Here is a 14,013-nt window from a genome sequence, read left to right on the forward strand (position 1 = left end):
CTGACATCATCACATTCATCATTCTGTTTCTGAACAAATGGTGATTCCTTCCCAAAGGCAGATGATGGAGTTAGGAGTAGGGGGAGAGAGGCAGTTCTCAGTTCCTGGGAACGGCCATTCCAATTTTACCCATTCCAACTTGCCTCATTCACTATCTTGGTTCAGGGTACCTGGAAAGGTCCCTTTGTGGTTATGTGTTCCCCAGTGACTCCAGACATTTGGGCTCAATGGAAGATGTTTCCCTTCTATTTTCCTACCAATACCAAAGACAAATTTTGCTCTCAGACCTACTAGTGCCCAGGACAAAGATTTTGAGAAAGGCACACCGTCAGACTTCCATTCTGAATCTACAAGCATAGGGTTTGAGTGAGGGGACTCTGAGGTCACTGGTCATCCCTAGGGAATCAACAGTCATTTAAGACCAGAAATGAGCTCAAACTAGATATGAAAGGCAGCTTTGAAAGCTGATTTGTTATTTAATCACTCTACCTCCTGTGGGGGACGAAAGTGATTATCAGCAGGAAATCTTAACAATTACTGATAGTCACTATGGGTACCACTCTAGATGGAGGTCATAAATATGCCCTCTTTGTTCCAGGTAGACAGGACTTCCAGAGAGAGTTGGGGGTAAAATAAATGTGTGTGTCTGTATATGTGTGTATCTCCAATGATAATAACATCTTTCTTGATTTTCTTATGAGTGATTTGGAATTGGCAGGCTGCTACACATGGGTCTCCCAGCTTGAAACAATGGTACATGGATGTGAGTATAAGCATGTATATGTGTCTAGGTATGTATAGGTGGAGATGTGAACTTAAGTCTGCCTTAACTAGGATGCCTAGTTTCCCTCATTCTTTTGCCATAAAAGTGAGTCCTCCTCAAATACAGGAAGGTGGTCATCAGGTACCTCCTTCAGAACCCCAGAGTGGTCCATCTTTTCTCTTCTCTACCCATGGCCTCAGCAGTCCACTGCAAAAGGTTCGCTGGGAAAATCTTGGTTGTCCCTGTCACCACTCCAGGGAGCATTCCTCATGAATAGACATGGTTTAGGCTTTAGTTTTTTTAATTTTAAAAACTGCATGAGGAGACAGATCAGAATGTGGTTCCTTCTGTCCTTTAGCTTTTTCCATCTCCTCTTCTGCTGCCCCACCCCCACCCCCATATCAATTTATCTCCTCTATTAACAGACTGTCAGTCCAAACTGAGAGCTTCCTCTTACTCCATGTCCCCTGGGGAAAATGACTGAGCTGGAATGAGACAGCATTTTGCTTCAGTCACCCCTGGGAATGTGGGAGCTGATCCCAGTGTGGACCCCCCCCAAAACCCCTCACCCCAGGCTTCATCAGTAGTTCAATCAGTGGAACTGGTGAAGAGAATGTGGTTCTCTCTTGGGCCAGGTTCCAGAGGAGTGTTGGGGTTGGTACAGGGTGTTTGAACCTGGGTGCCCCTCCGGGTGCTGGAAATCTCTGAGCCAGTGCCCTCAAGCAGTTTGGCTACAAAGCCTACACCCGCTGAGCGGAGTAGCCCACCACCAGCACAGGCATAAAGGATAGGGTTCAGGCTGCTACTCAGGAAGGCTAGGGTAATCAGAACTTTTCGAGCCAACTTCAGACGCTGCCCTGCTGACCCCTCCCCTATGTTATACCCACGAAGGGCCCTGGCAGCCTCTCCCAGGTTCACAGCATGGTAGGGCAGCCAGAAGGCAGTAAAGGTCAAAATGATCAACACCACCAGGCGTCCAGTTCGGCGGCTCCGGCGGAATCTAGTGGCCTGCAGACGCCGCCCAATGTCTGAGTAGCTGCCCACGATTACCATGAAGGGCAGCACAAAGCCTGTGATAGACTCGAACAGCAAGTGGAAGGCCACGTGACCAAGGGTAGAGTATTCTGTATCACACATCACTCTGCCTCGTTCATTAGTAGTCACTTGCCGGTACACGATCACAGGCACTGCCAAGAAGGCAGAAACCACCCAGATGCCCGCCAAGACTCGCCAGGCAGCTGACTTGGTTCGAAATTTCTGAGAAAAGAAAGGGCGAGCCACAGCCAGGGAGCGATCGAGGCTCATGGCTGTGATGAGTAGGATGCTGGCATACATGCTGACTCCACAGATGTAGTGGCAGAGGCGGCAGCCAGCCAGACCAAAGGACCAGGTACCACTGGCCAATAAGTGGAGGAAGAAAGGCGCAGTAAGGAGCACAGCCAGATCAGCCACTGCCAGGTTCAGGACCAGAAGGGCAGTGACAGAACGGTGTCGCATTTGGGCCAGGATACTCCATACCACAAAGATGTTTCCAGGAAGTCCCAACACCAGGGCCAGTGAGAGCAGTATGACGGACAGAGACCAGATAAACATGAAGGTAGATGCATTTGGTGCAGCACTGGCTGTGGAGTTGGTCGCATTTGGTGCAGCATTGGCCGTGACGTTGGCAGCCATTGGGAGAACCTGGATGATGAGTTCAGGAAAGATAGGAAGGACTAGGCATAAGACAAAGGGAGAACTCCCTGCCAGCCTTCACCTTTGTCTGAGGTGCATCTACCCCATAAGGACGATGAGCCAAGTGCTCAGTACCTGACACTTTGGGAAGTCTCCTAGACCATGAAGGAGCATCTCTGAAATTCCACTATGTTCTAGTAGCAGGATTTTCCAAGCCTGCTTTACAGGGGCTGTTCTACCCTGCTCCACCCATCCCCACCCCACACTTTAGCTACCTTAGGAGAAAGATGGACCAATTTCATAACTGGGCCATGGGGCTTTCTGCCCACAAAGCCAAATTGCTAAATTTGTAGTGGTTGCATTTCCACACCCCTATAATCCTTCCTCCCTTCAGAAGGAGGCCGAGTCTCAGAATAAAATGGAGTTTCCTCTTCCCTAGCCCTGTCCTGTAAGCAGTTCCCCCATTCCCCTGTACCTTCTCACACCTCTCTCCTGCAAGGATGCCTTACTATACCCTTACAGCTGACTGTCCAATTCTCACACCATACTACCCCATCACCCCCAACTCTCATTGTCTTGCTCCATTTTCCCTTTTCTCCTACACCCCTTTCCTCTAATTCTTCCCTTGGATATCTGAGATGCTACCAGTGTGAGAAGGTGGGGGCCCTGAGTGAGTCCAGATATTTCCAATTTTAAGTCTTTTCTCTCATTTAGGTACTAGACTTTGTTTCCTACAGCCCATCTTGGACACTTACCTTCTTCTCCAGAGGTTGGAGGCCTGGCTGGCTCGGGGTTTGGGTGCTACTGTCTTGTCAGTCAGTGGGGAAGGAAGTGTTGGGGCAGCAGGGGGAGAGAAGGGGGAGGGGGCAGGAGGAAGATAAGAGAACCTTTCTTAGGGGTGGTGCTTAATGTTATTTCCTACCTCCAAGCAAAAAAAAAAAAAATATATCTCCTTGTGCTCCAAAGAGGCAAGTGAGAAGGAAAGGGAGGTCAGGAAGGGTGAAGCTAGATGTGATGGGAAATGAGAAATAGGTAAAGGGGAGGAGAGGTAGAGGTTCAACTCTAAGGAGCATGTCTGAGCACATCTAGGGTTGGTGCCTGGAAAGTAGTAATGAGGTGACTCAAGTAGGGGGAGTGTGGCTTCCTTACAATTTTATAAGGATTTGATTTTTTTTTATTAAGGTATGACTAATATGCGTCACCTGGAGAGCTAATTTTCATCTCCCTTTCCCTTTCCCATTATAAGTGTTTTCCATCCTTCCTTTCCGATCTCCATTTTGACTCATCCCCATAACATCACAGCAGCATAAGATTCAAGCTAGAAGGAGTATTAGAGATGACCTGGTTCAATCCATCATTTAAAATTTCCAACAAGTAAGCCAGGGGCAGCTAGGTGGTACAGTGGATAAGGCACCAGCCTTGGATTCAGGAGGACCTGAGTTCAAACCCAGCCTCAGACACTTACTAGCTGTGTGACCCTGGGCAAGTCACTTAGCCCCCATTACCCCGCCAAAAAACAAAAAAACAAAAACAAGTAAGCCAAGGACAAGGCTGAGAAAACCCAGAACCTTTCCCCTCTCTACTCCATTAGGTTACAAGGTCCAAGGGGTTTGTTGATTCTAAGGCAATCCCAGGATTTGGATCCATTCTGGTTTACAATTAAGGTGGAAGGAGGCTCCCAGACCAAAACAAACCAAGATTCATCTTAAAGAAAGCCAGTCCACATTCCCCAAGTGGAAACGAGCCCCAATCTATTTTCCTGGGTTTGGATCAGAATGCCCAACTGCTCTCCCCAGTCCCTGTCACTTGCCCTTAATGCTGATGTGGATGCTCCTGTGGATTCTCAGCCAAAATTCTAAATCTAGACATTTAGGGGCTTAACTAAGAGGTACAACTTAGCATAACAGAAAAAGTACTGGAATTTATTTCAGAAGATCTAGGTTCAAGTCCTTGCTCTGATAATTCTTAGCTGTGTGTCTGTAGGTAATTTGAGATATTTATCAAGTACTTTGCTAACCTTAAAGCCCTATCTAAATGTTATTGTTATTACGAGGATGGAAAGATGGAAAGTATCCCAAAGAGGATCCTGGGTGAGACATACCACCAAATGCCACCTTGTCCATATCTTTGCCTCAAGATAGGGTGACCGGGGGCAGGTAGGTGGTTCAGTGGATAAAGCACCAGCCCTGGAATCAGGAGGACCTGAGTTCAAATCTGGCCTCAGACACTTAACACTTACTAGCTGTGTGACCCTAGGTAAGTCACTTAACTCCAATTGCCTCACCAAAAACAAAAAGATAGGGTGACCATCAGAATGAGGGGGAGTTTCCTTTATTTGGAGAGCTTCCCAGTGCAGTTGTCCCTTTGTCACTGAGGGTATTCTATGTAAGAGGACTTTATTTCATCTCGCTGTGAGCCTTCCTGTTAGAGTTTCAGCAGTTCACTTCCTCTTGTTGCATTCTCCGAAAAAGATGCAGGAAGTAAAGATGATTACTGGGTAATTCCTCCCTTCCCACCATGTATTGTATTAATGGAGGAGTCAGGGGTAGAATGACCAAATAACAGTCAGGCAGAAGGTATGAGGAAAGGCTTTTGGCTAAAACCACAAGGACTGGGGTCCAATGTGAAATTTTCGAAACAATATGAGATGTGGAATGTGAGAGTGGAAGTGTATAAAATCTCTCAGAGATCTTGAGGAACAGTTGAGCCCCATCTGTCTGGGCTGGGGCAGTAACCATCTCACCAAGAACCAAATAACTTCTAAAGAAGCCAGTCAATAAAGAGAATATAGTTTTCATAGGATTATAGGATTAAGAGCTGGAAAGGATTTTACAGATCATTTGGTCCAAACCTCTCATTTTACAGTGAGGAAAAAAAGATGCACAGAAACAAAGTGACTGTCACATGGATTGTTATTGTTATTTGTCCTTCGATCTTGAAGAAGACCGATGACATTAGCAGGGTGATGTCTTGACTTTCGAGTGAATTTGATTTGAGCGAGGTAGTGCTGTGCAAAGTCATCAGCCTCACTCTCTCCTCCAGAGTCATGGCATCCGGTGGCAAGACATACGTCAGGATGACTGGCAATGGTCCCATATGTGGTGGGAAACTTTGGTCTTTTCAAGCTAAGGTCTTTCCCAGGTCTCGGTTTGTCTGAGGCAACACCCATTCAGTAGTTAAAGGCTAGGTAAAAGGCAAGGTAAAAGATGATCTACTTTGTCTAAAATGGCATCTCCCAGACCTTCCCTTTGATTCTTCTTCCCTCCTCAGCAAAAAGGACTAGACCCAGCATATTCTACTTCCTTTCATCTCTCAGTGTTTTAGAACACATATCCCAGGGGCAGCTAGGTGGTGCAGTGGATAAAGCACTTGCCTTGGATTCAGGAGGATCTGAGTTCAAATCCAACCTCAGACACTTGACATTTAACTAGCTGTGTGACCCTGGGCAAGTCACTTAACCCTCACTGCCCTGCCAAAACAAAAATAATAATCCACAGAACATATATCCCAGCCTAAGCCTCTGAACAATTCCTGCATCATGTTTTGTTTTGTTTTGTTTTTTAATGACATGTTAATAGCTATAGCATGCCATAGTAGTTTGGGTTTCCTCCTTTCCCTTTTCCAAATTTTGTTTTTTTGCGGGGCAATTGGGGTTAAGGGACTTGCCCAGGGTCACACAGCTAGTAAGTGTTAAGTGTCTGAGGCTGAATTTGAACTCAGGTACTCCTGACTCCAGGGCCAGTGCTCTAGTCACTACACCACCTAGCTGCCCCCTTTTTTTTTCTTTTTTTTTTTCCAAACTTTAACCAAAGAGTAGTCACAGAGGTTGAGGTGGGAGAGAGGATGATAGAGTATATGTATATGTATATGTATATATTTATATACATATGTGTGTGAATATGTATGTATGTATGTGTGGATATAATTTCTGGTTATGTGGATAGACATGTGCATAGACAACAAATTTCTCTCTTCTTTCCTTTTCCCTCCACCCTTTATCCTGACAAGTTCACAGGTATAACTCATCCTAGGTAGATCCAAGGGAAAAGACTACATTTTCCACAAGACTCCATGACTCAAGGATGGGCCCAATTGAAGATTCTAAGACTTCAATTCCTGCTACACTCTGTGTCTGCAGCACAGGATAATTTCTTCAGGAGACAGAAACTCAAAGAATAAAGGGAAGCTATGGGAGGAACACAGTCAGGTCAAGAAGCCATGAAGTGCCAGAGTGGGGATGGATAGCAGAAATCCACGCTTCTAAAAGCAAATTGAAAGAAATATACTAAGGGATCTCTATAGTGCCTGAATGGATACACCTAACCTTTGGTTTGATTGTGCCAAAGATGGTCCTGTGTCTTCCCTACACCACAGCATGTGGCCTGAAAGAGATTGCTTTCCTCCCTATTTCTTGAGAATGAGGCCCTAATCTTTTACTAACTATCACAGGACCCAGCTCTTTTTTTTCTTTCTCTTTCTTTCTTTCTTTCTTTCTTTCTTTCTTTCTTTCTTTCTTTCTCTCTTTCTTTCTTTCTTTCTTTTTTTTCTGGAGCAAATGAGGGTTAAGTGACTTGCCCAGAGTCACATAGCTAGAAAGTGTCAAGTGTCTGAGTTCAGATTTGAACTCAGGTCCTCCTGAATCCAGGGCCACTGCTTTATCCACTGCACCACCTAGCTGCCCCCAGGACCCATCTCTTAGCACACAGTTCCTAGAACATCAGGAAGTTGTCATTTTTTTACTCCATTTGGGTTTTTTTTTAAGAGATTCTGGAGTGGTTTGCCATTTCCTTCTCCATTTTACAGATGAGGAAATGGAGTCAAACAGGTTTAAATGACTTGCCCAGAGTCACACAGCTAGTATGTAAGGCCAGATTTGAACTCAGGAAATAAGTCTTCCTAGCTCTAGGCCTAGTACTCTATCCACTGTGCCAAGTAGCTAATCCTCCTGGAACATAGAAAAAGCTTAATAAATGCTTGTTGATTGGTTTGTTTTGTTGTTGTTCAGTCATTTCAGCCATATCCGACTTTTTATTACCCTATGTTTGGGGTTTTCTTGACAAGATACTGGAGTGGTTTGCCATTTCCTTCTCCAACTCCCTTTACAGATGAGGAACTGAGATAAATAGGGTTAAGTGACTTGCCCAGGGTCCCACAGCTAGTAAGAATCTGAGGTCACATTTGAACTCAGGAAGAAGAGTCTTTCAGACTCCTAGCCTGGCATGCTTATCTACTGCGCCACCTAGTGCCCCAAATTTCAATTGCACCAACAGGAAAAGAACCCATGTCAACTGCTTGGAAGGTGGCTCTGCTCACTACTATACCACTGATGCTGGTTTTACTTTAAAGCTATTCTTCTACTAATTTTTTTAGCCCCAATTAGGTGTTTTACTTTTTACCATGTATGTTCCTTGTCTGTTCCTCTAGTTCGGTGGGACTTGAGTTTATATGGCCTTAAAATTTCCCAACCAAGCTAGGTGGAACAAATTTATTAAGCAAATTTATAATTAATACTTAAGTAAAATTATATATACTTATTCAAAGTGCCCTCCATTGAACCCAGTAATTTGGTTAGATCCCAAGTAGAATGGCACTTGGTTTCCACAAATTTGGGAGCCCTAAATATAGGAGATCTGTTGATGACAAGTGAGAAAGAGTAGTTAGGAGATCCAAAGGAAAAGGAAGGAAAATAACAGGGGAGGAAGCAGAACTTGCCCTCTTTAACCTGACCGGAAACCTTGTTTGGTGGAAACATGAGGGCCATTTCATCCTTTGCTCCTTCCCGTGTACCATCTGTTCTCTTTTCTTAAACCTTCTCCTTCCATCCCAGTCTGCCCTGCTCACATCCCTGTTTCAACGGCATGACCTCTTGTCTCTTGGTTCCAGGCTTGTTGAATGTAAGGCACATAGATATTTGCTGAGGGTCTGGGGAAAGGGGAGGGTACCTATTGAGGAGACAAAACTAGAGTCTTTTGTCTGAGCCAGAACAAAGATATTTGCATACCCTAAACAAGGCTTAAAAAAAACTGCATTCCCATGACATGACCCCAATATTCTCAGTCTTCTTTGTGACAACTTCACTTCCTTTTATAGATCCACAACTTCATCCCTTTACCCACAGAGCTCACAAACTTTCCATCCTGTGTGAGCCTTGTTCATGTTTTCCTAGAAATCTCCTGTTAGGGATTCACCATGTTGAAGGCCTTCCCAGATTCTTTTAATATCTTAGGGGACTAGTATAACACTTGGTCTCTCTCTCTCTCTCTCTCTCTCTGATATGACCAGGATACTTCCTTTCCAATGTATAGAACTTTTAGATGTCTTCCCTACCATTCTCCAACAAAAATCATTGCTGGTAATATGTTGCAACCTGTTAATACAAATTCTGTTCTTTCCATTGACTTTTGGGTTACTTATGATTTTGATTCTTCTGAGATTATGATCCACAATAGAGCATCAACAGGAGGCATGGTCAGACCTGTACTTAGGAAAATCAGTTTGAAAGCTGAGAAGAGGATGGATTGAATAGGGAGAAGACACAATGCAGGGTCTTGAACATAGTAGCCCTAAATAAATGTTGAATTTAGTTCATTAGGCAAATATTGGCCTTAAAGGGAGGAGTTTTTGTGGCAAGAAGCATTTGGGGATCATTGTGATGGATCAACCTGAATTTGGGTAATCCATCAAAATACCTATGTAATAGGGAATTTTGTTCTTCTTGTTTGCTTGATGGTAGAAGCAAGGCACAGTGGGAGGGAGAAAGGGTGGTTCTTCATTTGAAAAAAAAAATGAATGCAAAGAATACCCTATGTGCCACCTTGGAAGGAAGAATTTTCTGGTACTAAAAAGAATTTCTATAATCTTGTACCTCCTTGTGTTGCTCCCTAGGGGGCTGTCTAGTCCCCAGCTCTTATGAGGGAATTCCCCAAATTAAAATAAGCCCAGCCCTAGCCTGACAGCGTGGAGGAAAAGAAGGGAGAACTTTAAAATATACTAGCATTTTTATGTTGGTTGGAAAGAACATTCAAATGACATGCATAAGGTTGTATGAATGGCTATCCATTATATTTACAATATAAACATCTGGCACTGTTGGTCAGCACAACTGGGCACATCGTAAAAACACATACACAGCAAATCCTGCTTCCTGAGTTCAGTGGGCCTGCAGTGGTTCCCCACCTTTAAAATTGCAGAGTAATCCTCTTATCACAAGTCTCTGGGCCAGTTAAGGAGTTCAGACAAGAGTAGAGGGGTAGTACCCCTGGATTCTGGGGAGAGGTGTTCAAACATGGATAGGGAGCTGGCAGGAGAAGAGGTGTTGAAGAAAGAGTGGGAAAGGAGGCATCTGACTTCAGCCTTTACAATCTGAACTGGTCCCCTCGACCCCACCCCCGGGGTCCCCATTCCCTCGTCCCTGCCCTGCCCCTCCCAGGCGTCTAGTAGTTCGTAGCTCCATGGTTCCCTCGTGGGAACGACCTCCCCCTCGTGCCTCCCCGGAGCCCTCGAAGATTCGGGTGAGGAAGCGGGGTCCAGCCCGGGGCAAAAGGTCCCCAGCAGCAAAGACGTAGAGAATGGGGTTGACGCTGGAGCTGAAGAAAGCCAAAGCTGTGGCTCCGGCCCTGGCCGCCTGGCCTGCCCCTCCGAGCCGCGCCAGGGAGCCATCAGAAGGTGCCAAGGCGGCCGCTGCTTGCAGCAGGTTGACAGCGTGGTAGGGAGCCCAGAGCAAGCCGAAAGCCAGCACGATGGCGCTCACCAGACGGCCTGCGCGCACGCCCTGCCTCCCGGCCCCCCAGCGCCCGCTCCGCAGCCGGGCCAGAGTCACTCCGTAGCAGCCCACTACCAACCCGAAAGGTAGCACGAAAGCCGTCAGGGTTTCCAGGGCCAGGTGGGCCGCGGCCTCGGCAGGTGAAGAGTGGCACAGCTGGCACACGCTGCCCCCCCACAGGTGTCGGTAGGTGGCTGCGGGCAGCGCCAGGAGCAGTGCAGCTACCCAGACGCCAAGCAACAGGCGTCGGGCAAGCGCCGGGCTGCGCAGGGTAGGAGCCAGGAAGGGACGGGTGACGGCCAGGCAGCGCTGCAGGCTGAGCAGGGCGGTGAGCATGACACTGGCGTACATACTGACTGCGCACACGTAGTACACGGCTTTGCAGCCCGTGGGGCCCAGGGGCCAAGCCTGGCCCGTCAGAAAAGCCACGAAGAGTGGGGTGAGCAGAAGGACCGCGCCGTCGGCCAGGGCCAGATGCAGCACCAGGGTGGCCGCCAGGGGCCTTCCCCGCGCTGGCTTCCAGCCCGCCAGACTCCACACCACGAAGCCGTTGCCGGGCAGCCCCAGCAGAGCGGCCAGCAGCAAGAACACGGTGCCCGTGGCCCGCGAGGCTGGGGAGCTCAGGAGAGTCTCATTGCCCGGGGGCCGGAGGCAGAACAGCGTCATCCTGGGAGGAGGGGGGGAAGGGAGAGTGGAAAAAATGGGGACTGTATGGAAGAGATCAGGAGTGCCAGGATTGGGGCCAAACATCTCCCCTGCTGTCTCTCGTTCTTCTTGCCACGATACTACCTTTGCCCACCCTTGGGACACTTCTCCCTTGGAACTCAGAGGTCTTCCACTCTCGGATCCCCTTCTATAACTTTAGTCCTTCGGACCAGCCCTGCCCACAGTCTCCAGCGGCTTCCCACTTCTCATTCTCGTTCCCTTTCCTAGAACCCAGGTGATCTACCTTCCACCCCACCGCCCAAGCCTTGGCACCCTCCCAGCCCAAGAAACTCGTGCTCTCTTCTTAGAACCCAATCGTCCTGTGCTTCCCAGAACCCCAACTCGAGTGCCGGATCACAGGAGATTTGACCCTTTCCCCCCTCCTCTGCTCAGTCTCTCCCCCTTAATCCAAGCCCCCTCCGCGGGTGAAAGTGGGGAGGTTATGCTGTGAAAAAGGGAGCGAGCTGGAAGACTCACCCGGCGGAGAGAGCAATGCTGGGAGGGCGAAACTAGGTGACCCCAGGAAAAAAAAAAGCGAAAGGTGACCAAGGGGGACTGCTCAGGTGGCCAGTCAGGTACTAGGCCTGTCGGGTTCTCCAGGGTTGGGGCTGAGACAGGTGGGAAGTTCTGGAAGCACGGGTGGAGCTCGTCCCTGAGCCTATCCTGCTGCCCCTCCCTACCCTGAACTTCGGCGAGTCTAGGCGTGAAAAAGGGCTCCGCCTCCCCCAGGAAACAGGATAAACTGAGGGGGTGCTGATAAAGTTCTTTGGTCAGGGATGTGTGAATAGAGTGTCTCATTGCTTGTCCTCTCCAGCTCTCCCCCTTAAATGCCCTGGCTTCTGCCTCCACTTCCCTCCCCGCCCCCATCCATACCTCTGTGCATTCCTTAGTTTTTACATCTCCTTTCTGTGTGGGGAGGGGAGGGAAGCAAGACAGAAAAGGGAATCCAAATCCATTCTCCTACTTCGGCCTCCTAATCTCAGCCTCCCTGTTTTCCCATGCCATTGTTCTCCAATTCCCAGACTGTGACCTGTCTCCTAATCTTCAATTCTCTGGATCAGGCTCTTGTAAAATCAACCAATTCAGTTCAATTCAACCAACACTTACTAAGTGCCTACCATGTACAAACCTTTGTTTTACAGTCCGTGGAAGATATTTTAAAAGGATATATAAAACATGGTACCTGGCCTCACAGAGCTACAAATCTATTTTGTGAAACAAGACATACCCGACTTAATTCTTGTGTCATCACTGAGATCAAGTGTTTTACCAATGGAGAGAGATTTTATTTTAGGATGGGAAAGAAGGTGGTACTTGAATTAGACTTTGAAGAATGGATAGGATTCAGATAAAGTAGACAGGAGGGGGAAGACATACCTAGAATGGGACAGTGAGCAAATGGAAGAGACAGAGAGCAGTCTAGTTTGGCATTTATGTGAGAAAATTTGGGATTAGATATTCAACTCAACATTTATCAAGGGCCTATGTAGTATCTTAGAGAAAGGGACAGAGAGGATTCCTACGCCTCTCTTGGGTCATAAGATTTATTTTGTTGGGGTTTTTTTGTTTGTTTGTTTTTGCAGGGCAATGGGGGTTAAGTGACTTGCCCAGGGTCACACAGCTAGTAAGTGTCAAGTGTCTGAGGCCGGATTTGAACTCAGGTACTCCTGAATCCAGGGCCGGTGCTTTATCCACTTCACCACCTAGCCGCCCCTCGGGTCATAAGATTTAACTAGCACAACACCCTCATGTTCTAAATGAGGAAACAAGGCCCTGAAAAAGTGAAGTGAGTTGGCCAAGGTGGTAAACAGAGTAGCTAGGATTTGAATCCAGGTCTCCTGATGCCTAATCCAAGTACACATTGACATGAGAAAGTTTGGAAGTAAAAGGGAGTAAGCTCAGATCCTGAGGAACAGATTTTAGGGAGAATTACTTATGCCTGGTGTGATCTCCATTTTTTTTTTAACCTCCTGGCTTCACCAGCTTCAAGACTCAGTTCAAATCCCTCCTCCAAGAAAATTTTTCTCTCCTCCTCTCTCAATTCCACCCTCCCCATACCCCAACCCTCACCCTCACCCCCAAGTGTTTTCTCTCTGTTGTTATGTCATGTCTGACTTTTCATGGCAAAGATACTGGAGTGGTTTACCATTTCCTTTTCCAGATCATTTTAAAGATGAGAAAACTGAAGCAAAGTGAAGTTACTTGCCCAGAGTCACACTGCTAGTAAGTGTCTGTGGCCAGATTTGAATTCAGGAAATCTTCCTGAATTCAGGTCCTGTGCTCTATCCACTGGGCCACCTAGCTTTCCCAAGTTTTTCCCTCTGAGATTACCTCCAATCTATCCTATGCATGTATTGTTTGTACATAATTGTTTGCATATTGTCTCTCCCATTAGAATGTGAGCTCCCTGAAGTCAGGGACTGGTTTTGCCTTTCTCTGTATCCACAACAGCCTTAGCAGATTGTAAGTACTCTTGTAGACAGGCTGATATTACAGAAATCAGGAGCCTTGGCATTTTGACTTTCCTAAAAACATGCAATCAATGGCAAATTTTTCTATTCTCATTAGATACCTATCTCATGTTAGGGGCAGCTAGGTGATGAATTGGATAGAATGCTAGGCCTAGAGTCAGGGAGACATCTTCTTGAGTTCATATCTGGCCTCAGACATTTACTATCCGTGTGACCCTGGGAAAGTCACTTAACCCTGTTTGCCTCAGTTTCCTCATCTGCAAAATGAGCTGGAGAAGGAAATGGCAAACCACTCCACTATCTTTGCCAAGAAAACCTCAAATGAGGTCAGATACAACTGAAAAAATGGCTTAACAAATTGCTTCTATTGCCCTAGTCTGTAGACTTCTCAAATTGCAGGCCTGATTTCTCCATCCCACTTTTCCTTTAAAAAGTGTAGTTTTTAACTTTTCCAGCAGATGGAAGCAAACCCCACAACAAACAGAAGGCCATTAGTGGGGAAGAGTAGGTTGGGGGCCCAGCAGGATCACTGGGCCTCTAAAGAAACATATATAAACACCATGAAATCACCACATTCCCTTTACACAATTCCCTCTTACTCTCAGTGGCTCCCCCTCCCATTTTAGCTCAAGGACATC

At 46.9% G+C, this 14,013-nt stretch overlaps 2 protein-coding genes across 2 annotated transcripts; both read right to left on the reverse strand.

Annotated features, from left to right (window-relative positions):
* Positions 1-1,118: 1,118 nt before the first annotated feature.
* LTB4R (leukotriene B4 receptor) lies at positions 1,119-3,249 on the reverse strand. Its single transcript, XM_043980967.1, is given in 3 exon segments — positions 1,119-1,381; positions 1,383-2,446; positions 3,193-3,249. Coding segments are annotated over 2 exon segments (1,161 nt in total). The 5' UTR covers positions 2,438-2,446; positions 3,193-3,249; the 3' UTR covers positions 1,119-1,275.
* A 6,536-nt stretch (positions 3,250-9,785) lies between these two features.
* Positions 9,786-11,787, reverse strand: LTB4R2 (leukotriene B4 receptor 2). Its single transcript, XM_043980481.1, is given in 4 exon segments — positions 9,786-10,866; positions 11,382-11,425; positions 11,427-11,616; positions 11,618-11,787. Coding segments are annotated over 4 exon segments (1,485 nt in total).
* Between the last annotated feature and the right edge of the window lie 2,226 nt (positions 11,788-14,013).

This window comes from Dromiciops gliroides, chromosome 2 (assembly GCF_019393635.1).
Source record: "Dromiciops gliroides isolate mDroGli1 chromosome 2, mDroGli1.pri, whole genome shotgun sequence".
Taxonomy (NCBI): Eukaryota; Metazoa; Chordata; class Mammalia; order Microbiotheria; family Microbiotheriidae; genus Dromiciops; species Dromiciops gliroides.